The 25,605-nt window shown below is 37.7% G+C and overlaps 3 protein-coding genes across 11 annotated transcripts; 1 reads left to right on the forward strand and 2 right to left on the reverse strand.

Moving 5' to 3' along the window:
• Positions 1-1,839: 1,839 nt before the first annotated feature.
• Positions 1,840-10,286, forward strand: LOC113717157 (serine/threonine-protein phosphatase BSL1-like). 6 transcript variants are annotated; one of them, XM_027241834.2, is made up of 21 exons: positions 1,840-2,352; positions 2,455-2,515; positions 2,623-2,701; positions 2,800-2,879; positions 2,985-3,079; positions 3,714-3,813; positions 4,751-4,820; positions 5,161-5,262; positions 5,799-5,880; positions 5,982-6,152; positions 6,788-6,965; positions 7,057-7,255; positions 7,333-7,500; positions 7,602-7,840; positions 7,949-8,033; positions 8,119-8,217; positions 8,374-8,573; positions 8,639-8,714; positions 9,254-9,389; positions 9,476-9,615; positions 9,745-10,286. In XM_027241834.2, exons 1-21 carry the CDS (start codon positions 2,151-2,153, stop codon positions 9,826-9,828), a joined length of 2,646 nt encoding a protein of 881 aa, XP_027097635.1. In that variant the 5' UTR covers positions 1,840-2,150; the 3' UTR covers positions 9,829-10,286. The 6 variants fall into 6 exon arrangements, 5 of the variants coding, with proteins under 5 accessions (XP_027097635.1, XP_071920920.1, XP_071920928.1 ...); XM_072064819.1 differs by having other exon boundaries at positions 9,901-10,154; XM_027241844.2 differs by having other exon boundaries at positions 2,271-2,352; positions 2,810-2,879.
• A 511-nt stretch (positions 10,287-10,797) lies between these two features.
• LOC113734277 (uncharacterized) lies at positions 10,798-11,229 on the reverse strand. Its single transcript, XM_027260754.2, has one exon. The coding sequence runs from the start codon at positions 11,227-11,229 to the stop codon at positions 10,798-10,800; it is 432 nt and encodes a 143-aa protein (XP_027116555.1).
• A 490-nt stretch (positions 11,230-11,719) lies between these two features.
• LOC113734244 (nodulin homeobox-like) lies at positions 11,720-24,066 on the reverse strand. 4 transcript variants are annotated; one of them, XM_027260670.2, is made up of 17 exons: positions 23,897-24,066; positions 23,152-23,242; positions 21,442-21,567; positions 21,149-21,307; positions 20,141-20,224; positions 19,932-20,060; positions 19,549-19,761; positions 18,890-19,021; positions 18,671-18,766; positions 17,243-17,404; positions 16,693-16,984; positions 16,472-16,594; positions 16,323-16,392; positions 15,808-15,871; positions 14,335-14,838; positions 14,208-14,242; positions 11,720-13,274 (listed from the first exon to the last, which is right to left on the reverse strand). In XM_027260670.2, exons 2-17 carry the CDS (start codon positions 23,227-23,229, stop codon positions 12,740-12,742), a joined length of 2,802 nt encoding a protein of 933 aa, XP_027116471.2. In that variant the 5' UTR covers positions 23,230-23,242; positions 23,897-24,066; the 3' UTR covers positions 11,720-12,739. The 4 variants fall into 4 exon arrangements, with proteins under 4 accessions (XP_027116471.2, XP_071920893.1, XP_071920902.1 ...); XM_072064792.1 differs by lacking the exon at positions 19,549-19,761; XM_072064804.1 differs by lacking the exon at positions 14,208-14,242 and having other exon boundaries at positions 13,128-13,274.
• Between the last annotated feature and the right edge of the window lie 1,539 nt (positions 24,067-25,605).

Here is a 25,605-nt window from a genome sequence, read left to right on the forward strand (position 1 = left end):
TTCATTGGCCACAGGACCGGACCCCCTCCAATCCAGAGCCTCTCCGGATTTTCTATGCAAAAACAGTCAGATGTGATGAAATAATGATGGCAAGTTGCGGAGGTAAACAACGGTATGTGTACATAAATAACCGACTAAATCAACAGGTCCCTTAGAAAAATAAATATGATGCTAATTGTTAGAATCTCAAGCCGAAAACCTGCCCCATTCTAGAAACTCAATCAATTCAATTAGAGTAAATGTCCAAAATAATCACTCAATTATTTGAAATGGTCCGGTCTAGTTATCGAACCTTTTTTCTTTTTGGTCAAAAAGGTCATCCAACCCTTTAAAATGAGATCATGTTGGTTGATTTAACCAGTAAACCAACAGAAAAGAAGAACATTCCATCTATTATTTTAAGTTTTTGGGAAAAAAAAGATGTCTTAAATTGCTGCAATAAAGAATGATCCCAAAATGTCTCTTTTAAGGAGTTGAGTGACCTTTTTGCAGTTTGGGAAAAAAAAAAAAAAAAAGGAGTTGAGTGACCTTTTTAACAAAAAAAAAAAAATAGTGAATCATACAATTTTAGATGGTTTAGTAATTATACTCACAATTTTCTCATTTATTTAAATAAATATAAGGGGATCTCATTCTACCCGGTCCTCAATTTGATTGTTTTGTTTGGCAGATGGGCTCCTCTCTGTCTTTCATTTTATGTCATCATCCATTTTATTATGGTAGGTGGCTTTTGCCTTTCGGTCAACATTTTTTAAAAAAGTTTCGTAGGACTTTCTCAGTTTGAGAGTTCTCCCAAGAAGTAATAAATAATATTAATATATATATATATATTTTTTTTGCTTCGACATAAATACCCCATGGCCAATACACTAAAAAAAATGGGATAATTGCAGAAATCTCCCCTGAGATTTTTAATGGTTGCACTCACCTCTCTTGAAGTTTCGAAAATAGCACTAACCTCCCCTAAACTTAACATTTTAATAGCAAATTCACTCCATGTCAAAAAAAGTCTTTTGAGAAGTGTTGTTCCATTTGTACCCTTTTGCTTCTTGTGTGGTTTTATTAGTAAAAGAATGAAAAATATTAAAAGCTGGAAACAATTAGTGAAACTCAAGAGGATATAAATGTAAAGAAAATAAATGGAACAACAACAACTGGAAGAAGTAATGAATATATGTTCGAAAATTTGAGATTTAAAACATATAAAATATACAACCAACTCAAAAATTTTTCATTACCTAGTATACATGGAAACTTTTCAAAAACCAATAATAGTGTATTTTTTTATTTGTTTGCTAGTTAAAAGTGAAGTAGTAGTGCAAAAAGAATGGTTTCATCAATCCACGAAGGAAAATCATGGAATTTACTAAACTGGAAAAGTCAAAACAACTAAATGCCACAGTCAACACACTACTTATCATCAATCTATAATTATTTTGATGACTATTGCTATTGTACCTTTAATTAGTTGTTACAAGCTTGTTTAATTATTAATCTTGTTTAATTAGTTGTTATGAACTTGTTTATTGTTCTAATTTTTTGTTTCATATTTGTTTACAACAACCTTAAACTCTTAGGTTATAGAAGTAAATTCATCCCATGTTATGTTAGTTATTGGCTCCAAATTCATGTTAGGAGATGTCAGTGCTATTTTCAAAACCTTAGGTAAGGTGAGTGCAATTGTTAGAAATTTCAGGAGAGGTTTCTACAATTATCCCAAAAAAAAAAGGAAAAATGAACGAAGTGCCAGCTGCCTCGTTGTTTTTCGAGGAGAAATTTAATTACTACTATTTCTGCTTAGTAGCGTGGTAAAACCCACTCTGTCCCTCTTTCCCTCTCAAGTCTGAAAAAAGCCAAAGCTCTCAGTACAATCACTTTTACAGGGGGGACGACGAAATCAAATGAACCACAATCCCTCGGTCGATCCCAGATTCCGGCGTCACTCTTTCTGCTTCGCCGGTGGGCCTGGATCCGTCTTCAAAGAGTTTTAACTGTCCGTTGTTATATTTATTTGTTCCTGCCCACCAAGTCCTTTTCTGTGATCTGCTTCTTCAGTTGGAACTTAAAAATCCTTGATTGAGGAGTGGGCAGGGTTGGTTAGGTTGGTTAGATTCCTTTCTTTTTTTCTTTTTTTTTTTCCTTTTTCATTGATGGGCTCGAAGCCGTGGCTGTATCCGGCTCCGACCTATCGCCCTTTAGAGACCTTTTGGGCCACCGACGACGATGCGCCCGGCCCACGCTGCGGCCACACTCTCACTGTCGTTGCTGCTACCAAAACTCACGGTCCTCGCCTTATCCTCTTCGGTGGCGCCACTGCTATCGAGGGCGGTAATGGTGGCGCTCCCGGCATCCGTAAGTCTTTCCGCTACATATATTTTTCTTTTTCCCGGCATCCGTAAGACAAAAGTTCTTATCTTGTTTGGTTGAATTTTTGTGTCTAATCTGATATCTCAGGGTTAGCTGGGGTGACGAATTCTATCCATTCCTATGATGTTCTTACTAGAAAATGGACCAGGTATGTCTTCTCTTTAATTCAACTGAAGCTTGTATTTTTCTGTTTCTTTTCTTTATGGTTGATCACCTTACTATGCGTTTATCTTATCCATATTCACTTCTGCTCAGACTCCGGCCAGCCGGGGAGCCACCTTCTCCCAGGGCCGCGCACGCTGCTGCCGCCGTCGGTACTATGGTTGTGTTTCAGGTGATTAGAGACAGAATGCATAATTTTGACTGAATTTCTGGTTCTTTTTTTATTTTTCCTCTCAAAATTAGGTATAAATTTGATGCTGGGTTTCTTAGGGTGGAATAGGTCCTGCTGGGCATTCAACGGATGATCTCTATGTGCTTGACTTGACAAATGATAAATTCAAGTGGCACCGGTCTGCTTCTGGAAACTGCTTGGGCATTTTTTACTTGTTCCTTTATGTTCTTTTGTTCTTTTCTGAATGCTGAATTTGACCTGGCAAACTTGTTTTCAAGTGTAGAGTTGTAGTTCAAGGACAAGGTCCTGGTCCAAGGTATGGACATGTGATGGACTTGGTTGCTCAAAGATACCTTGTCACTGTTACTGGCAATGATGGTGAGAATGGTTTCCAGTTTCAGACTTTTATTAGGTTAATCTTCCTCGTTTGCTAAGTGGAAGATATCTTCAACTGAATTGTCAATAAAGAACCACAACATAGTTCTAGGGGAATAAGAAATTGCAAGTTGGAATGTGGTGCACAAATACATTCTATTCAGTGATAAGTGATTGGAAATTGTTTTTTGGTCACATAATGCTTAAATGGAATCTTTTTTTTTTCCCAAATCCTCCCACCTTTTCCATAGGATTTGAACCCTGAACTTGGTAGTGGGGAGGACTTTAAGATCCCTCCCCTGGCTAGTGGGCGTAAATGAATCTTTTGAAATTAAGCAGTATATGAATCCAAATTGGCACACATAAGCTGGACCCATAATTTGGTATTGCCAAACAATACAAGTTACCTTGAGTCATTCCTTTTTATCATGTTTTCCCAATTCTTTACAGAAGTGTCATTTCTAAGATGTGCTTGAACTCTTGCTAGACATTTGTCTACACTTTACGCCTTTATAGAAAATGGGAACGTGTCACCTGAATTGTCTACTTTACAGGTTATACTTGACAAGTCAGCTTTATCAGTGTTTTCTGTAAGTTTTCCATTGCATCAACTTATCAGAAGTTTAATTCTCTGCAGGAAAAAGAGTGTTGTCAGATGCTTGGGCATTGGATACTGCTCAAAAGCCATATGTATGGCAGAGACTTAATCCAGAAGGGGACAGACCATCTGCTAGAATGTAAGGTTACAACTTTCAATCTCAATTATATCGGTGCCATTTGCCCATTTCTGATCCATAAGAGGGGCTTCCTTGTTGGTCCAACTATGCACTGTCTAAAGTTAATTTTAGGTGGAAACCTTCTATTTTATGGAGGTGTCCATAAATGTTGTTTCACAGTATTGTAAATAATTAATCGTCCTTGTGTCTTTCTGCATCAGTTCTCTTTCTTTCTTTTATGGACGGTGGGGCTCGTTCTTATTAGCTAAAAAAAGTCAATCTTAGCTTCTTCAAAAGTTAAACATTTTGTTGACTTCCTAGCCCCCTTCACTTATAGTACTTTATAGTTTGAATCAATCTGGTTTTTAAATGGAAATCTTGAGGTTTTAAATGCTTTTAAAACTTAAAAACAAGATTTAGCTTTTAGAAGATTACAGGTGACTTTTTTCAAGTTAAAAAGGTAAAAGCAAATGAGAATAGACTGATAATCTCCTTGTTGAGTCTTATTGTATGATAACAATATGTACCATATTTATGTTGTAAGTATTTGAGTTAGTCTTTTAACTGGAAATCATGATATATGCTAGTGGTTGTCCAGTGTTATATTTAAGTTATTGTTACACATGCAGTTTACATTTGTTTCTCTTATATCTTTATCAATGATCAGTGCCAATAGGTTTTCCTTTCCTTTGTGTGCCATTACATCCTCCTTTTCTCATTAATGCTTTTTATGCAAGCTTGTTATTGTGGATACTTTTACGTCAATATATAATATAGAAGAATTTGGATAGCTGCTTATGTTTGACAGCGTCGTTCATCCTGTTGTTATTTTGGAACTTTCTTATGCTTAATTTTTTTTTTCCTCGAGTATGAGTACATGTCCATTAGATATTATACATAGATACATTGGTTTTGTACATATATATCTATGTATATGAAGTTAGTGGTTGGATAATAGGTATGCGACAGCTAGTGCCCGCTCAGATGGCATGTTTTTGCTTTGTGGTGGAAGAGACTCTGCTGGCACGGTAAGGTCATAATATAGGGAAACATATAGTTTAATAGAGTTTCATGCTTTATGTTAATCTGATGTTATTTTAAGGTGGAAATAGAAAGAGGGTGTTCTCTAACCAAGTAAGAGTGAGGTGAAGAATAATCTTGCTGGCCTGTTTTTTGCATTTAATATTTTGTCATCTTTGTATTACTTTTTTCTGTTTGACATTAGCAGGCACCAAGCGTCCTTTCAATCTGACTTGTTTTTCCATGACTAGTGTAGTGGGGTTTAGCACTTGTCTTTAGCTTGTATAGATGCTCTAGTTTAGTGGACAACTGTTGTTTGACTCCATTTTGAATGCGTATCTTCTGCAGCCACTGGGAGATGCTTACGGATTGCTTATGCATAGAAATGGCTTATGGGAATGGACTCTTGCACCTGGAGTGTCACCTTCTTCAAGGTATCAACATGCTGCGGTAAGTGACAGGGAGATAAACACATCAGGAGACATTTTGGTCAAATGATCATATCAATCTCTGTGCCTGTATGTGTCAATCTCTATTCTGTTTCTCTCTCTCTCAAAGGTAAAGGGGAAGCAGAGCACAAGAAATTACTTAAAGAGAAGAGAGAGATGTTTTGTTAGAAATTGATGTATTCTCCCCTGAAAAGTTGCTAGTTATTATAAATTTCCTTTGTCAATCAAAACTTTTGCCTCCCACAAGAACCTCAAAACTTTTTATGCGATTCCAAAGTTCATATGCATGTGAAATTTGCCCCTTTCAAAGTTAATTTTCTGGGTCTGCCTATGGCTATGGGGAACAAGGAGGTGAGCTGATGGGGATTGCTTAGATGTTTAGGGATGTTACGAAGCGATTTCGCCTTTTGTTTGAAAATGGTACTCCATGTTCAGATTCCTAATCATTTTAGGTCTTGCTTGATTTTCATCAGCAGTCTAGTGCTGCTTCACTTCCTTTCTACTCTTTTCAATATACTTAAAAACATTTCTTGTCAGGTTTTTGTTGGTGCTAGATTGCATGTTACAGGAGGGGTTCTTAGAGGTGGACGAGCAGTTGAAGGTGAAGCTGCCGTTGCAGGTTTGTAAGAAGCCTTACTTTCTATTTTGTTCTTTTGAATAGTAAATATGATAAGCTCTTTTCAGGTAAACTAATTTTCTCAGCATTGGTTATATTTATAGTGTTGGACACTGCTGCTGGAGTTTGGCTGGATAGGAACGGGCTAGTGACTTCTTCACGGGGTAGCAAGGGACACACGGAGCATGATACTTCACTGGAGCTGATGCGTCGCTGTCGCCATGCAGCTGCATCTGTTGGTGTTCGAGTATATATTTATGGTGGTCTAAAAGGAGGTAAAGATAATGAGCAGTTACATGAATTTCTCTTCGTTTTGAAGGGTCACTCCCATGCATTGATGTGGAGATACGTTTCCCTTTCTTATTTTCCAGTTGAGGATGAGAGTAGAATCTGCAACTACCTTTAATATCAAAAAAATTTGTTAGAAATTCTAGACATATTTTTATTACTGGATGTATGTAATGAAATATGACCTCCACTAGCTGATGAGAGCTCTCTGGAATGAGAATAAGGCTGAAAAATGATGAATGTCGGTTGTATTCTTTAGTAACACCTTGCACTTATTGGATTTTATTTTTGCTTTTAATCTATCATAAGTTGTTATCATTTATCGCAATCTGTTCTCCTTAATCTGCAGTTGACTGGAAAAGAAACGATCATTTGTTGTGTCTTGTATCCTGGTCTAAAGTATCAGCCCTTATTTCTTTCAATGGCTGTCTTTCTTTGGGTGGTTGGCCTTTTCATTGGCTTTATGTGCCTCCTATCTAATCCCTGAAAACTTCTTTGAGCTACTGGGCTGTTGACATTAGTTAAGTTGATGTTACTTTATTTGCTATTCTTGTTCATCCTTATTCCTTGTCTTGTTAAGATTGTTTGATGAGGTTTGTCCTGTTTACTTTTCTTGGTGCAGATGTCCTGTTAGGTGATTTTCTGGTTGCAGAAAATTCTCCATTACAGTCTGACATGAATTCCCCTGTTAATACTCCTGAGAAGACAAGCCCAAGGTCAATCCAGTCTACTTCACCTTCACATACTCCTGCAGCAGCTATGGATGGAGAGCCTGAGGCCCTTTCATCCGGCAGTTTGAGGTTTCCTTCTGTGGCTTATCATTCATTTCATTTACTGTGAAAGTAAACTAAGAAAACTCCAATAATTTTTAAGGCTCTTCATTTTGTATAGCATGGACAGAAATTCAATGGAAAAATTGGCAGAAGCTTCTGCTGCTGAAGCAGAGGTTGCAAATGCTGTCTGGCAAGCTGTGCAGGCAGCATCATCCACCCCTGAAGAAACATCTGTCTCAGGTGACAACCCACAAGATGCAGATAATACTTCAGAGGGTAGTGACAGCGAAGCTGATGTTCGCCTCCACCCCAGAGCTGTAAGTTTCCTGTAGTTGAATATGTCCTTTTCCATTCTCTTTGTGGCTGCAACATCAAGCTGTTTTTTCTTTCTCAGGTTGTAGTGGCAAAAGAGACTGTTGGAAGCCTGGGGGGGATGGTAAGACAGTTGTCATTGGATCAATTTGAAAATGAGAGCAGGCGTATGGTTACAACACATAATGATTTGTCACATCCAACAAAAAAGTTCACCAGGCAGAAGTCTCCTCAGGGCTTGCATAAGAAGGTGAGAGCTGCAAAATTTTCATACACAAGTTTGTTGACAAAGAAGTTGACTTATTGGGCTCACTGCTATAATTTTGCTTGTTGTCCTCTGTTTGGCTGCAGATCATATCAACACTGCTTCGGGCTCGGAACTGGAAAGCTCCTGTGAACAGAAAGTTCTTTCTGGATTCGTATGAAGTTGGTGAGCTTTGTTATGCTGCTGAGCAGATCTTCATGCATGAGCCAACAGTTCTCCAACTGAAAGCCCCAGTAAAAGTGTTCGGTGATCTTCACGGACAGTTTGGTGATCTAATGCGGCTTTTTGATGAATATGGATTTCCTTCCACTGCAGGAGACATAACGTAAGCTAAAAATAATACTTTTGAGCAAAAGTAATCTTTTTTGTGAAGCCTAACGGATATATAAACTCACTTCAATCTTTAATGAAGCTGTGACTGCTTCTCTTTCAGTTATATTGATTATCTTTTCCTGGGAGATTATGTTGATCGAGGGCAGCACAGCCTGGAGACCATCACGTTGCTCTTGGCACTGAAGGCAAGTTTTAATATCAAGTAATCCCCTTTAATTGTAGCTGCTGTTGCCTCCTAAGATGAGCTGCTTATCTGCTACTGGCCTACAGATTGAATATCCTGAGAATGTTCACTTGATTCGTGGGAATCATGAGGCTGCTGACATTAATGCGCTTTTTGGTTTTCGCATTGAATGCATTGAGAGGATGGTAATTAAGTGTGATAAAGAGTTTTCTTTTCTTATTGGAGTTTTTTCCATGTTTTTGTGAAACAAAAAAATGATTGTTTCAGAAACTCAGCTTCCAAATGCAGCCTCTTTTTATTTTTTGATTTTTTTTGGGACATTCATTGGTGGTTTTCTACAGGGAGAGAATGATGGGATATGGGCCTGGACCCGTTTCAATCAACTTTTTAACTATCTTCCACTGGCTGCATTGATTGAGAAGAAAATTATCTGCATGCATGGTGGTATAGGGAGGTCAATAAATTCAGTAGAACAGATCGAGAAAATAGAAAGGCCCATAACAATGGATGCTGGATCTATAATCCTAATGGATTTGCTATGGTATGTTATTGTCTATTGTTAGAATTTAGTTTGCACTTGAATGCTTCCTTAGAGTGTCTGTACAGGTCTGATCCAACGGAGAATGATAGCGTTGAAGGATTGAGACCAAATGCAAGAGGGCCTGGTCTTGTGACCTTTGGGGTATGCATATTCTAGATCTTTATGTATGAATAATTTCCTTTTAAATTTGTTCGCAGATAGCCATACATTGCCGACTTTCTGGCTTTCTTCTTTTGTTGCTACTCCTAGTATGGTAATCAGTGCTTAGTTTAGCTCATTTCGGGTGATCTTGAAAAATTTCAAGAATTTGGGTTTTGATGTCTGTTACACCCTGAACTGCTATCTCAAACCTGTTGTTATGGTTGTAATTGGAAGTTTGAGGATGTGGTGGTGTTCCCAGCATTTATTTGAAGTGATTGTCATTCAGGATACAAACAAAATTTGGCATATAACTGTTGCCAAAATACGCACTGAAGCAAACATTTTTTTTTCCCCAAATAAAAGCACTGTGGTCCTTAGGCTCTTAGGAGTATTTCATTTAGTTAACATCGTAGCTTTGGGTAACATACTGGATGTCCATATGTGGAGTTGGTTCTATCTACTAACTTTGTTCAAAATCTTTCCCTTTATCGTGATCTTTAACATATTTGTGTGACCAACGCACTTATGATGACTTGCAGCCTGATCGCGTTACAGACTTCTGTAAGAAGAACAAACTACAGCTCATCATAAGAGCTCATGAATGCGTGATGGACGGATTTGAACGTTTTGCTCAGGGTCAATTGATCACCCTTTTCTCGGCCACTAACTACTGTGGTATGAGTTTAGAGTCCATTGTTCTTTCTCTTTGCATTTCTTTTCTGTTGCTAGACCTTGCTGTCTAATTCATAAAATGCACTTAGGAACGGCCAACAATGCTGGGGCAATTTTGGTGGTTGGCAGGGGGTTGGTTATTGTTCCTAAGTTGATTCATCCCTTGCCACCCCCACTTCAATCTCCTGAGACATCTCCAGAACGCATGACAGAGGAAAATTGGATGCAGGTAATATTTAAACTATGCTTTTCACATTTCGTTTATATAGCTTTAAGTCAAAACCTGAAATATTGGATATTTTGGAATTTATAGATAAAATGCACTCTCTTTTTTCTTTTTTTTTTTGGTTTTCTATAGGAGCTTAACATTCAAAGGCCGCCAACGCCTACCAGAGGTCGTCCGCAGCCTGACCTTGACAGAAATTCACTTGCCTACATCTGACTCCTTTTTGATGAGATTTATACTGCATGATTTTGAGGCTCCTTTGGATTTCACAATCATATCATTTTTCAGAATGCAGAGCAGCCATAGATTGACATGTTCCGTTGGCAGCATGTTGTATTTAACAAATGCAAGTGTGAAGTATAGGCTGAGATTGTTGTGAGAACAGGCGATTACCGCTCGTTCTGCATAGGAAGGTTTTGTAACATACAGCTGCGCTGGAGTAGAGGGAAATCAGGGAAGTGGGTATCCTGATATATGAAAACAAGGGGAGACCGTCCCCCAGGGAGTTGTGTACTGTAATATAGGAAGAAAGTGATTTTGTAGCTAACAATAGTTTTTAGCGTTTAGCGATGAGCTTGAAATACCTGTTACACGTGTATTAATAATGATAGTAATAAGTCATAATGATTTTTGTAAAAATATATTTAATGAAAAATAATGTTTTGGCGTGGTGATCTGCTCTGCTCCAGAGACTAAAATCTCCATTCGGGATGTGCAATATTTGCATCAGCTGAGGCTCAGCCAGGGGTTGTGGTCAAGGTACAAAAAAAAATAAAGAAGAGAAAGGGGTGAATATTTTGAGCATGCTGGTCTTCGCTTAATTCCACAATCGCATTATCGTTCTCTCGTTGTTTGGTTAAACGCTGGCTTGGAGATGAACGGCAACCTAGAGTTGCGACGTTGCACAATGAGCCTAAAAGAATTAACTCACTCAATTCAATCCCATGGTCTGTTGGAATTGTAAGAAGAATCGGCATCCAAGTAACCATTGCTCAACAATAATCAAAAACAAAACATAGAAAAGGTCAATAGATTTTCGCAACTACCAACTCTCGAGTATTCAAGCATGCAAATGGACTACTGAACCGGGTATGCGGAAGCATCATATAGCTAATTCAAGATTCAATCCAGGGCTTAAAATTGAAAAGTCGTCAAAGTAAGTACTAGTAAAAGAAAACTCCTCAGTTAGATTGGAGGAAAAATACGGGAGTGGGGGGAAACGACGGCATCCTGGACATAGGCATTAGCAGCAGCAGTAGAAGAAGAACTATGAGGCGGCGGCAGCCAGCGTATCTCGCTCATATTGGGCGTTTCAACAAAAGCCATGCTAAACTCTCCTACCTTTTGAACCTGTCCTCGCTTGCCAGCCCTCAGCACAAGGTTGTTGTTCCGGTTGTACGAGAATATCCCATTACGCAAACTCAGAATGTCACCGCCCTCAAATGCATCGCACTCCTCCCCCCACAGCTCAAAGTGCACTGCCGCAGTCTCGTCGGCTACCAGGGCCAAGCATGTCTTCTTTTGCCCTTCTACCGTCGCCTTCCCTTTCTCCAACAAGATGAACCTGGCGTTTATATTGTTCTCCGCCGCTGGTACTATGTCTTTCAGAGATTGCATTCTCGATTCTGGTGATGAAAGAATTTACTCGCTTGACAATTTATAAATATGCCACCAATTCTTGTGACCCAAAAGCTTTTCTTTTCTTTTCTTTTGTTTTAAAAAAATAATTTGTAGTACTGCATATTAGGAGGATTGCTACTCTTGAAAGGGTTTCGGTTTCTTTCAGTCAAACTAACAAACACCTCGCATGCCTCAGAAGGATGAGCAAAAGGCGTCGACCTGATTTCTTGCTTCTTATGGTTTATGGGTGCCAACAGCTTTCTCCTTGTATAAAAAGAGACAAAAATTGAGGTGTTTTAATTAAGAAATGAGTTTAAGTACAGAACAAAGTGTGGATTGTTCCATTCATAGATTTTAGTTTTTACAGCCAAAGTTACACACTCGCTCAAACTGAAACGTATAATACGACAGAAATTTACCGATGTCCAGGTCAAACACACTACGGGTCCCACGATAACCAAAAAAACATGTGACTGTATGTAACTAATTTCGCGAGAAAATCCATCGTCTTAGATAAGATAATCAATACCAAGTGCTGAACATTGGGAACTAAATTTGTTTCTATCAAAACTTCAAGGACTAAAATAGTACAAGTACCAAATGTTAGAAACCAAAACTGCGTTTCACCCGAAATTACTACAATTCAGACGAATGAATAGGGCCTCAAAGTAGTGGTGATGGTTCCTGCGATTCTTCATCTCTCCCTTTCAAGTACAGCTAAGGACTAACGCCAAATTTGCAAATATACTCACTTTCACCCAATCCTCCTGCAAAATTTGCCACTCTTCATAGGACGAAAATTTGAAATGCGAAAATACCAAAAAACATTTTGAGCATCCGGTTTCCCAATGTTCGCCAGAGAGTCATCTGCTCTTCTTCTTCCGACTTAGCTTCACCCCCCAAATGTCCTGAACGCAGAACTCCGCAACCCTGGCTTTAAGCATTTTGACTTGCGAGTTTCAGCTGGTTTATGAGATCGAGCTTATGGCTCTGCGATAACCGTCAGTCCCATTGGGTTGCATCCTGTTAATGATTCCCTTGCCAGGTCACATCCTGGCGAACATTGGGAAAGAGAGCATGGGATTAATATCCACAGCCCTCAGAGATACCCAGACGAATTGAGCAACTGTTCCAGCGGCATAGGGCCAGCCCGGCCCGGTCCAATACAGCAGGAGGCCAAGACATCACCACGCATCAAACTCAATACAAACTTTTGGAGTCACACCCTCCACTTTGCCTCTGTAACTGGAGCAAGCAAGGAAGTAGATGAAATAGCGAATCTGTATCTGCATCTGCTTCGCACCTTGAGTTCATAAAACCATGATAGCCAAGGGCTTAGATGAAATATCAAATCTGCATCTGCATCCACATCCCACCTTAAGCGCATGAAAACGTGACAGCCGAGGGCTTGCAAACAACACGGGATAATTTGAAGAATGTGCAGCTTGCAGGATTGAATTGACTAATGATCGTTGTCAGACCCCTCCACGATAAGCTGCAGCCAGGTTCACCGTGATGGTAGCCCAGAAACTTTGGTAGAATTCCACAAGACTCGCATTGAGCCAAGCTTTTTTTCAGCTTGATCATATGAAATACCCGTAAATTCAGATGGGTATGGAAGCTTGGCCCATCTCTCAATGCTAAGATCCATAATGTCCACAACGAAAGTCCCCGAATCCTTCAAGTTATATCCGTACCAATTCCCATTTACCTGATGCACTTTTCCGTTTCCTATCACTTTCGCATTTTGATCTAAGAGCAAAACATACTGCCCTGGCTCAAGGTTGACAGGCTCTGACTGCGCAATTTCAATTGGAGCTGCAAGTGAGATCCTTGAACTCTCATTACTGCAAGCTTTCACTATCGCATCTCCAATTCCACTCGTTTGATTCCCCTTTGCAGTTGAAACTACCTTAACATCTCCAACAGGACAGCTAGGAGAGTCATGTGGAGGAAGGTTTACAGGAGCACTTTGCTTATCAGCATTGTCCCCATCAGACAGCACACGAACACGAGCCATCCTTGCTTTGCGATTATTCAGCCTGTCAAATGACATTTTACATGAAAAAAATTGTGGGTTAACACGTATTTAGTGTTCATAAAAATGGTACTTGACTACTAATATTTGATAACCAAATCCAAAACGTCTTAAATTAAAAGGTTCCAGTTAACTAACCCCACCTTTACAGCACTGAGCCCAGCTTAACTAGAAATAGCAACGCATTCACTTTAAAGAGTATGCATTGCAATACAAAACATCGGAGACTCACTAACCTCATTTATGTACTTAGCAGAAAGTGCACTTAAACTTACCAGAGTGTTCACAACTATTCTGTGCATCAAACAAACTAATCCTAATCTTCTATAGCTTTTCTCCTTTTTCCTTCCTCCACTGCCTAGGTTCTCGGTCATAAGAACTTTGAAGCAGTGAATAATTAGGACATGCATGCAGAACACATATAGCAAAAGAAATGGTTTAGATTGGCATATTGAAAAATAATCTTGATGAATGTTCAAATGCCTGACTGAAGAAGTTCCAGATAAGACAAGCATCTCTGAAAAGGAATAAAATAATATGGTTCCTTTGAAGTCTGAGAGATGAAATGATAAACTTCCAGTAACCACAATCATAAAAGGCATAGAAGGAATTGCACATCATCTTTCAAGTTTGCAGTAACAGATCCCTCGTAATCGCAAATAATTGTGTCATATGCATCTTCAGAATAGCACATCTCCCACCCACTACCCAAAACTGCCTTCTGCCATATGAACAACTGTTTACCTCATCCTTTTGAATGCCACAAAAACTTCTTCTTTTTATCGTTCAACAGTATCATTTTCACCACTAAATTCTATGCCTTTTATCCACATCTGTAACATGGCCATGTTCATCCATAGACCAAATTTCAAGACACAGAAGTGACAGAACTCTAATCATAATGATCAGATCTCAAAAAAGAACATAAAGCAATTACCAATTTTTTAGCTGGGAAGGAGTCACCTCAGAACCCTGCTCGAAAGAAGGAGAGAGAGAAAACTGTAAAAACTATTTGAATTAAAAAGAGAGACAATATATCGAAATTAGCAGAGATTATTTTTTACCAGATCACTTAATTTATCAGCCCATAATTGCAGTGATGCAGCATTACGATGCATGTCAGGTTCGTCCACGAGTGCCTTTTCGATCAGAGCCACCTGCTTATCGTTCATTATGGTTCGCTTCCGCTTTCTTTGGTGCTTCTCTTCATTCTGTACAGTCTCCATCTTTTCCTCTCGTTGGATGTGCACAGACACATCTTTGGTGGATTCATTGTCAACAATCTGATTAGTAGGAGCTTTTCCTCCCATAGAACTTAAGTCTGGCTCAATCATTACAAAATTTTGAGTATCACTCTTTATTTGTCCTGCATCTCCATTACATTTAACTTTATCAATCCTCTTCCCCACATCTACTGATTTTTTATCCACGCCATTCTCCCTGAAATTGAATGAATCCGCTTCATTGAAAGCAGCAGTCTTCAACAAATTTCCCTTGAAATCGTCACTTCTGTTATTGGAATTAGAAGCGTCCACTAAAGGTAACAACTGTCCTTTGCTTTGATCATCCTGAAAGATTATCAAATTTTGTTCCGTTACATGAATTGTCTGCATTGAAAAGGACAGATACAACAAGACAAGGTAACCAATAAAACAAGGGTTAAAAACAAAAAAGCCCCTTGTGGTATACCTAATATACAGAAAAGCCCCCCGTAGTTTCAAAATATACAAAACGACACCTCATGTTTTGAACTAAATTGTAAACTAACAAAATTCGTTAAACTTAACGAAAATGACGGTTTTGGCCGTTAAACTTATCGGATTCCGTTAAATTTACCGTTAAGTTTACCGGATTCCGTTAAGTTTTCCATGAAATTTACCGAATTTCGTTAAGTTTAACGAATTTTGTTAGTTTATAATTTAGTTCAAAACATGAGGTGTCGTTTTGTATATTTTGAAACCATGTGGGACTCTTTTGTATATTAGGTATACCACAGGGGGCTTTTTTGTTTTTAACCCATAAAACAAACATGAAGCATTGAAAAGGAGAGATACGAGAAAGAAAGGAACCAATGACACACCACGGTTATTTACTAGTCATCTCATCATATCCAACAAATCTGGTAACTACAGGAGAAAGTAATAAAATTCAGCTAAATGGGTCTCAAATGCTATTTCAAACAAGAAGAGATTCTTAAATTTCTAAAGTCTCATGTGTATCACCTAACCAACCAATATCAACTAGCAACTATTAAAAGTGATCCACTAATTGGGATTAGCATGACATTTATCCTAAATTCACAAGATGATGTTCACTAATATTGAGTTTTGAGAGTTTGTTTCGCAAAAATAAGCCCTTAGATATGCTTTACCTAAATTCCCTTAACATTGTTGTTTGATCACATTGACTTAAACACATGGCTATTTCAGCAGGACAATTAACAAGTAGTGAAAGCTATTTCCACGCTCAAAAAATGCAGTGGCAAATTTTTTGATAAAAAGAGAAGCATATCTATAGCTAATGGAGAAAAATTTAACCTGAACTTGATTCTCTTCAAATAGAGCTGGCTTAATGTGAGATTCCAACTGACTAATGAACACCCTGCAAACAAAGCTGAATCTTACGCAACTCACAGAAAATATACCTATCCAACCAAAAAATGTACAAGAATTTCGAACATATTAATGCAGTAGTTCAAATGAAGTAAATTGATAGCAGAGCAGATTGTAGACGAAGAGAGTAAAAGGCATATGTTAGTCTCCAAACCAGGGCTTTTCATGATAGTGATGCTAGTTTATAGATGAAAGTAGCACAGAATACATATATGTAGTCTCCCACCTAAAAACCAAAGAGAGAGATGTGCTAACAAATGGCTTAATTTAAAAAAGAAACTTCCCGAGGCAGGAAAAGAAATTCTGACACACACACAAAAAGCATCCTTTTGCTTTTTCTTTTGTACCATCAAGCAAGCACAACAAAAATTCCATTCGTGCAGACTCAAGCAATAAGCATCAAATTGCAAAATCGTAAATGAGCATGCATTTCAAACCACCTCAGAAGCTGCACATCCTCTTCATTTAGAAAGCCTGGAATTAGAGACTCCGCGTGACTCAGTAGTGAACCTAAAGATGCAAGCCATAAGTACAGTAAAGAATCATAAAAAATTTTATTTATAACAACACAAAGAAGATGAATACTTACTCAGGTTGCGATTAACAATGATTGCTTTTTCAGCATCAGAAAGAGCTGAAATCCTATGAGAAATTTTAGGGACCTCACTTTGCAAGCACTGAAGAAACTTGTTAAGAAAGAGATCTTTCTCCTCTGTCATAGAACAAAAATTTTAATAAAAAATAGGAGGGACAACCATGATAAACATAAAAACTAAAGAACAAGAACAGACTAAGGCACCCTGTGTTTACCTTTGCATATGTCAGGGACAAAACAATGGAGGTTTGCTATAACTTTAACCAATAAGGATGTCCTCTGATGTGCATACGATGCTCGAGGGACATTGCAGGGAATGAAAGTGGATTCCAAACTGCATGGATACAGGAGGTCTGATGATGAAAAAAATTCCAAAGCCCATCCAGCAGCTGCACAAGGATCATACTCCAGAGTGGCATCTTCCTCCCAAACTGGAAGTTCAGATGAACACCAACTGGATAAGAACTCTCCATGTGGAAGTGAAAAGATAGTTGTCAAAACCTCTGTCTGACAAAAGGATAGAACAATTGTCACAAACAATATTCCAAATTCTATTCTGAAGCACGTAATACTACATGCGTTAACACAGAAGAAATTCCCTAGCAACCAAAAAAAATCTGCTCACTGTTCTGCCATTCACAAGATTAGACAAGCACAGAATATAACATCACCACCAAAAGCTTGAAGCATAATTCTTAAAGTAGAATAAAAGGACCTTGTAAAATTACAAATAGTAAAAAGTGATTTTTGGACATATAAACTCACAAAATATGTTGTGATGTAAGATCGAAAATTTGAATCATCAGAGAATATATCTGCAAGGCGCATTCCATTCAGTTGCAGTAGACCTTTTGGATATATCTTGGCTGAGCAAGCAATTGGTTGTTTAGAATCTCCACCAAACATTTTCTTCAGCAAGTCAAGAACCTACACCAGATCATTCTTTAAAACTTAAAATATCAATCACTTAAATATTCAAAGCAGGTTTAGGTAGCGGCAACAGCATCTTCACAACCAGACCAGTCAGACAAAAGACCAAAAAACAGGCTTGAGTTTAATAAAGGAGGGACATGGGGTGAATTCTTGGCAGATGAACTTATCTGCATAACCATTTGCACAGATTTGCTTATCTTTGGTTTGACCAGTTCAGAAGCTCTTTTTGATAAAGGAAGACACAGCCATGTACAGGGTGAGCGCTAAGTTCATTTAGACTTGGCATATATAGACACCAATAAACAAAAAAGCATGACTTGACAGTGCAAAACTTCTTTTTTGATAGACAGTCAAACAACTGAGACAAAGTTGATTGACATGTGCATCCTTTTTGAAATTACCAAACTAGTATGGGTTAATTAAGATTACGTCAACCAGTCCATTTGATGGCCCTAGCCCCTGTCCTACACCTTCAGTCCAACTCACTTCCGATCTCAGTCCATTAATAAGCAGCTTTTGCAGAGAAATGTTCTTCATTAACACTATCCCATAAATTGCCAATGCCAACTATAAGAAATGCATAGCATTTAATATCATAATTTAACAGGTGCACATAATTATCCCTTACACAGATGATCAGGGTCAGATCCATGCCTATGTGGGACCTACCAGTAATACAATAAACTTTTGGAAGTTTGACACCAAATCAACTCCAGTTCTGTAGCAATTAGAAATTTACAAAGGGAACAATCCACATAGTTTTTAGATGCTATTAGCTATGCTCAAGCAACAATAGAGCATCAGATTGAGATCCGATGTTCCCAATAGAAGAACCTATTTTGCTTGCCCTCCCAATTAGAATATTTCTTTGATGCCTATTTTTACTACCCACTTCTTGATACAACAAAAAGAATAGTATACAGCGTAGATAACGGGAGACCAGTAAAACTGTGGTTACCCAACTAATGAAATGCCAAAGGAAGATTTCTTAATATTGAGTAAATACACAACATTCTTAAATGATCAATAAATGCCAAAAGGAAAAGTGTTATAGAATACCAAGCCAAACGAGAAAGAAAAAAAATAAAAGATCCTACAAGAAAAGATAACAAACTTGCCATCAACTGCTTATGAACCGGCAATACTTATGATGCTTATTGTCTTAGAGAAAACATACTCTCTTCAGATATAGTTTGAATAAGTTATCTTATGTAATAAGGAGGCACATTACACACAAAGATTAAATCTTGTGAAACCAACCTCAAGAGCAATAGACTTGGCTAAATTCAGAGTTCCGGGGTTGCTGGCAACTTCATCCAGATAAGATACACTTTCAGCTTCACAAAGATGCAATAGCTACAGAAAGAGGATTTTTTGCCAATTTACAAAATAAATTTCAAGAATTAATTTAACAATATAAGCTGCAAATAGTCTCCTGGTATACAATCACAAAAGAACATATCCATCACTTCGCCTTACAATAGACAAGACTTTAGACTTCATTCTTGAAACAGCAGCCACAACTGCAGAGGATTCTACAAAAAACGGAGATACATTTACATCAAGAACAGTTTGCGCCAGCAAAAGAACGCCACCTTTACCGCATAACTCCTGACACACGACCAAAAAGGTTTAAACTCAATAGTAAGAATAACTGCAAAAGAAATAACGCAGGCTGAGGTGAAATGAGATAGAAAATACTTGATCCTCCAATAAACCATGTAACTTATAAAGTAAAACCAATTAAGGTAGACAAAAAGTAGCGTTGAATTGACCATATGTGGAGAATTAGCAAAATTAATAATCTCCAATTTTCAGATAAGCTGCAAAGTTTTCAAAAAAAAAAATCTTTCTCAAGTAAAGGAACAAGGTAAATTTTATTTCAATGAAATATAGATCAATAGCTTTCTCCTACTCATGCACCACAGCTGTGTGCCCAGAAATTTTGAACTGCCATAGTGTTTAGCACAAGATGCCACCTGTTTCAATCCTTTGATGATACATTACACATTATCTTGACCTCTTAACTAATGAATGTGAAGAAAAAAGCAGGGGAGGCGGCCGCCCGGGGGGCCCGGAGTGCAATTCTGTGCATCTCATTGTAGGTGGATAAGGGAGCAGACGTCTTTACTAAATACCTTGTTCCTCACAAGGCGCTCCCGAAATAACTTCTGTTGACAGCATGACATAAGAAACTGTATAGAAGCCTCACACTGCTGGCACATATGATTCAATGTTTCTTCAGCATTTGGACTAGTATGGAAATTAGCATTTTCAGCTGACAACCTGGTATGCAGAAACTGAATATCAAGTTGCACAGCAGCAAAAGCTACATCCATAAATATATCAACCTGCCAGAACGGGCTTCATTATCAGCCAAGTCTCACTGACTACTAATTGCATATAATGATCTCTGGTATATGAAGAAGTCAAGTTCATGTGGATAGCACCTTGTTCTGAAATTACTTCAAAAGGTTACACAAAATATTCTTGTGCCTTAAAGTTATAAAACCTATATTACCTTGGTATGCTGTAGCAAAAGTTGAGTAAGTTCTTGCCATTGCGAAGAGACACACGCTGTTAATAAATACAGACTGGAGGAAACCAGTGTTGAATGCAAGTGAACCAGCTGATCGGAAATGTTGTGTTCCTAGAAAGACAATGTAACTTAGTAAAAATAAATATGAAAAAAAAAAGGGTAAGTTACTGAAGGAAAAGATTGCAAGCAACCTGTCTGCAAGTAGCAAGAATAGCAAGCACAAAAAAGATAAGGTCAAGTATCTGCTCAGATACTTTTGTATCATCCACGAATATCTGCAAAAAAAAAAAGGTCAAGCATCTGCCCGAATGAAGAAAGAAATCAACAAAGAGAAATAACTATTCACTCCAAAAACTTGTTGACTTGATGTTACTTTTGAAGAAAAAAGCCTATGCAAGAGGTGTGATTGTTCCAAATAATTAAAAGGAAAAAAGGAAAGGCAAGGAGTACAAAGAACCATTCACAATCAGAATTTTGCATTTCTGGAAAGTGTGGTCCAGAAATATGAAAGAAAACCAGAACTACCAGCAAATGACTGTAGGGAAAAAAGTATTCCAAATTCCACTAACCATGACTCGCTTAGGAGAGAGAAAATGGGCTTCAAATGACATTTTGACCCCAGTTAAACAGAGCTAAGACCAACCTTTGGTTTGACTCCTCAAGCCACTCCACCGAACCAAAAGGCGTGAAAAAACAACACTTGAAAAAGGAGGAGCAAAACAAATTCAGCAAAACGGCGCAATCAGGAAAAAATCATAGACAAATAAGCTCCCTAACGTATTAAAAAGGGAGATCTTCTCTGACTGATTTGGGTTCTGCCATAAATATAATGAATTCTTGAAAAAAAATAAAAAGTACAAATCCAATATAACCTAGAACGATGACAAATCCGATCTGAAGTAAAGTATGAGGAATAAAGCTGTGGAAAGCGGGGGGGGCAGGGACAATAGAGAAGAGTGGTAAGAGAAGAACTTCCCTCATTAAAACCATAATTTTACAATAAATAAAGGAAGATTGTTCTCTGAACTCATAAATTGCATGCTTTTCCTTCATCTCTTTCTTTTCTGCCTTAATGATTGAGCTTAGAGATAACCCCAAAAATGAGGAGAAAAGTCCGGAGAGGCAATAATCTGACACTACAAAAATCTCGTAATTACTGCTTAAATGTTCAATGTTAAAAGATACAACAGCCACTCAACCTGTTCAATCTTAGGGGGCCGAGGTGCCAAATCACACAATGAGTGCAGCAGTCTAAACCCAGATAACAAATATTCAAATAGTGCTTCATCCGGTCTCCAATTTACAAGTGCTGCAATAAGGTGTAAAGGAAGATGCCTTGCAAGCCTATCTACATCAATCTGCAACAATAGAATTTTGCCATTCTAAGGAGACAAATTGGGGAAAAAATTAATACTATTAATAGTCAAACAATGGCAAACATATTCATAAACAGAAATTTTGATCCCCTTTAATTAAAACTCCCAATAGCCACCTGGACTTGACATCCATTTTCAGCTGTGCAATGAATAACACTGTTTTCTGCCTCCCTTATTAGCCTGCCAAGCTCCTGTGAAGTTAGCTTATGCAACCCTTTAACCGCAGAAATGAAGTCAAGAACCTGTCAAGCAGAAGGAGAACATGTAACAAGAAATCTTTTGGAGAACAAGGTCCGGGATAAGAGGAATTATCTGCAGAAGAATCAGGACCAAAGGTAATGAAATACTACTCTAGGCAAAAACTGCCCGAGTCATGTTGTGTTTCATCACAGTTGGAGACAGTAAAGCAGCAAGGAAGTGACACTGCATATAAACATCCATCAAAAATAACAATGTCGCAGGATGATAGAGCAATATGCTGTCTTAAAAAAACCTAAAAGGTCTATAATTTGAGGTCAATGGAGCCAAGACAATAGCAAAATTTACTTTCAATACCTTTATAACTATTTTTGCTGAATGACATAATAGTGATTATAACAGTTTTGAGGAAGAATTCCAGCAAAAGAGCAGTTTCCTGTTTTGACTTTCAAATTATTACCCCATCTTTTCCAAATAAACTACTTCTCATTATCTGTTAAACTTTTACCTCTAGGAGTAATAAAAAGTATGCTCCATAATGAGAATATGACAGATGATGCCAAACTCCATAAAGGGCATGTTGTGTAGCTGTTTATTAACAGTAGGTGGTAAGTGGGACTTAAACCTGTTAGATATTGTTTTGACCATTTGGACAAAGGCAAATAGAAAAGTATCAAGACCAGTATTACTTCAACTTTACCTCACTTTCAACCTAAAATAGGTTCCAATAATAAATATATATTTTGACAGAGCTGCACAAGGTATTACTATATAAATGGGCTTTCACCACAACCTTGCTGCATCAGTACTACAAGGTCTATTACACATTCAAAAGAAAGCAAGAATGAATTTAGGATCTTACAGCACCTAACTAACATGGATAGCAAGCACTTAACACACCATTTTCAACAACAGAACCCATGTTTTAAAAATTAGTGATGTCATAAATGAGGAAATAATTCACAAAAAAGAATTACATCAATCAAATATTGACAGCAAAACCTAAAATTAAAGGTCAGAGGAAAACTGATGCTTAATGCAATCTGCAAGCACGCCTACACTGAAAATATGATTCATAAAGTTCATACATCCCTCTCTTTAAGTATTGCCTAACAGTATCACAAACAGCACACACTGAAACTGCAGTTTCCCGTTACACTCCTATCAAAGCAACTTAGAGACACTTAAGTTTTCTAGTTGCACTAGGTTTTCTGGAGAAGCTGGGCCAGCATAAACATTATTATTTGAAGGATATCGCATATTAACTGTTGAAAAACAAGTGCACTCTGATTGACTGACATGCAAATACCCAAACTAAATCCAGACCAAAAAAAAAAAATGCTCTCCTCGAATCTCACTTAAGATGAGAACAGCGTCAATTGAAAATACAGTTTTAGGGCAAGCTGAAAGGGTATTCCAGTTACAAATGTCCACTTAATTAGGGATACCACTCCCATTGGCTGTTAGTATTACTATGCACTCACATTCAAAACCTAACTTCATACCCTCTATAACATTAGTCACTTCTCAGGTTAGAGAAACTATACCTCAAACAATACCAATATATACGACCACACAGCAGCACAAAATTTGCATTACTATTGTACAATAATTGTATGGTCACGTACTGAGTCATTTCTCCTCAAAGAGCTGCTCAGAGTCAAAGGTTCTGTGCTGCACAATACTTGCTCCTTTGAATTTCTCATTCTCTGAATCCCGCTAAAATGCCCAACCAAGAATAGACAAAGAATTTAAGGATCAGAGTAAACTGGAAAACGTAGTATCTGCGCACACATGCATATGTCTCTATGCGTTCATAAATTTTCAGTTCCATTCATTGCAGATTTAATTCCAGAGCAAAAGCCTAAAAAATAAAAAATAAAAAACCAGCGCAAAAAATAAACGTGAACTCTAAGCCAAAATAATTCAGAAAAGCTCCTTTTGGAAAGGAATCAATAAACCAAGGTTTTATATTGGCAAACAGATTGATGGCAGCCGCGCTTTTAGGGAGAAAAATTAAGAAACGCATTAGTTTGGCAAGAAGAAATAATCAATAACCCGGGAAGTGGGAGGGGGACTTTACTTTCGGAAATTACAACAAAAACCAAGAAGGCAAAAAAAAAGAAAAAAGAAAAACAGAACAAAAAACACAGTAAACCTTATGCTAGAAGAAAAGACAATAAGAACATAGTAAAGTAAAAGCCCAAACTCATATGTGTGTGTGAGCGTGTGTATTCTTAATTAAGGGAGTTTTCACACCCAATAATTGTCCATGTCTAATCTTCAAATGAGATTTGCCCTTTCTCTGATTTCTTGTACAACAAATTTAGAAGGGGAAAGAAAAAAGAAAAGGGAGTAAGAAGCCGCGAGTACCTCAGGACCAAGATAAACAGCGCTGGAGAAGTGAAAGAGAGAGCGAAGGGGATGAAAATTTTAGAGGGAATGCAGAAAGAGCGAGAGAGGGAGGAAGCAAAGGAGGCATCCAAGTCCCAACAACTTTTACCCACAGCCACCACTATTCTATTCTATTCTATTCTATGCTCCCACTGCTAACTACTGCGTACAAGTACTCTTTATCCGCTTTATCGCTTTGTTTAAAATTATTATACGTTCTCTCTTTTTATTTTGTAATTTATCCACATATTATTATTATTTATTTATTTATAAGGTGTAACGCACAGTGCTACTGTGCGCCCCAAACAGCTCCCACCATTCCTCGAGAAGGTCAAGTCGGAGACTTGCAGGCCGTCCAAAGTGCAAAGCTGAATATATATGCTTTTTTTTTTTTTTTTTACCCTCCCCTCCCCTCCTCATACCACACCTTTTTCACCCTGACTGTCAAAATTAGGGATACGAATACAAAGTTGTATACTTGATTACCTGTATGAATATATAAGCTACTTACCTGTATATATATATATATATGTATGTATATATAAGGTACAATCTACATATTTCGATATGTGATAGGTTCTAATATATTCCCTCCATCCCACTTTGATAGTTCTGTTTCTTTTTTCACACAGTTTAAGAAAAAATAGTTAATTTTGTTGAAAAAGTAAATTTAGATTGCTATTTTCCTAAAATACCCTCACATTAAATATGGTACAACTTTATGGGAACTTGAATTGATGGTAAAAAAAGAATCAACTCTCATTAAATGGAGTAGGTTTATAGTAACAACTACTTACATTAAATAAGGGTAATTTAGAAAAATTAAAATACAACTACATTCTTCAATTGGAAAGTGGACTACAATTTGGGACAGATGAAAAAGAAATACAGGACTATCAAAGTGGGACGGAGGGAGTATGTATTTCTATATTCAAAATACAATAAAAAAATGTACTTACATAAATCAAACTAAAACTGACAACGATGACACTTACATAAATCAAAATTTTAAGGGTAAAATACACTAAATTCCCTTGTGATTTGGGTTATTATCATAAAACCTCCTCGTTGTTTAAAAACCCCCAAAGTACCCCCTCATAGTTTGGACTAATTTGGACAATGAACGGAAATCGTCTAATTTGACGGAAAATATGAAATTCCTATATTAACCTTGTTTCAAAACTTATCATCTTCTCCAAATCTCCATTTTTTCCTTCGACAACAATAGAATAGCTACCAATTACCACAGCCACCATTCAACTGAAAACCCATTCTCCTTCAACTCAGTCTCCGTCACCGCATCCACCTCAATCGAGCCCATGTCCGCTGGCATCACAGCTGATAACAGCCCTCCCAAACCATTATTCGAACCTAGAGTCGCAGCTGCAGCAGAAGCTGAAGTTGCCTCCATTGAGTCCATTTCCAAGTTCCGAATTGCACTAGTCCAACCCCCGGAAATTAGCCCGACCCGATCCAATTGCTAACAGAAACCTTAATTGTTCCGCAAAAGAGTTCAAAAAAAGAAGGAAACGGTTTTGCAAGAAATACTTTAAAAAAAAGAGGACTTTTTTTTCCAGTGCTATGTAGAAAGAAAGTACAAATTTAGAAACAGAAAAAGTACTCAAAAAGCTTTCCAATGGCAGAGAGAATTTTGGAAGAAAAAACAGAGAAACTTTCCTGGCTTCTTT

The sequence above is a fragment of the Coffea arabica genome, chromosome 1e (genome assembly GCF_036785885.1).
Source record: "Coffea arabica cultivar ET-39 chromosome 1e, Coffea Arabica ET-39 HiFi, whole genome shotgun sequence".
NCBI lineage: Eukaryota > Viridiplantae > Streptophyta > Magnoliopsida > Gentianales > Rubiaceae > Coffea > Coffea arabica.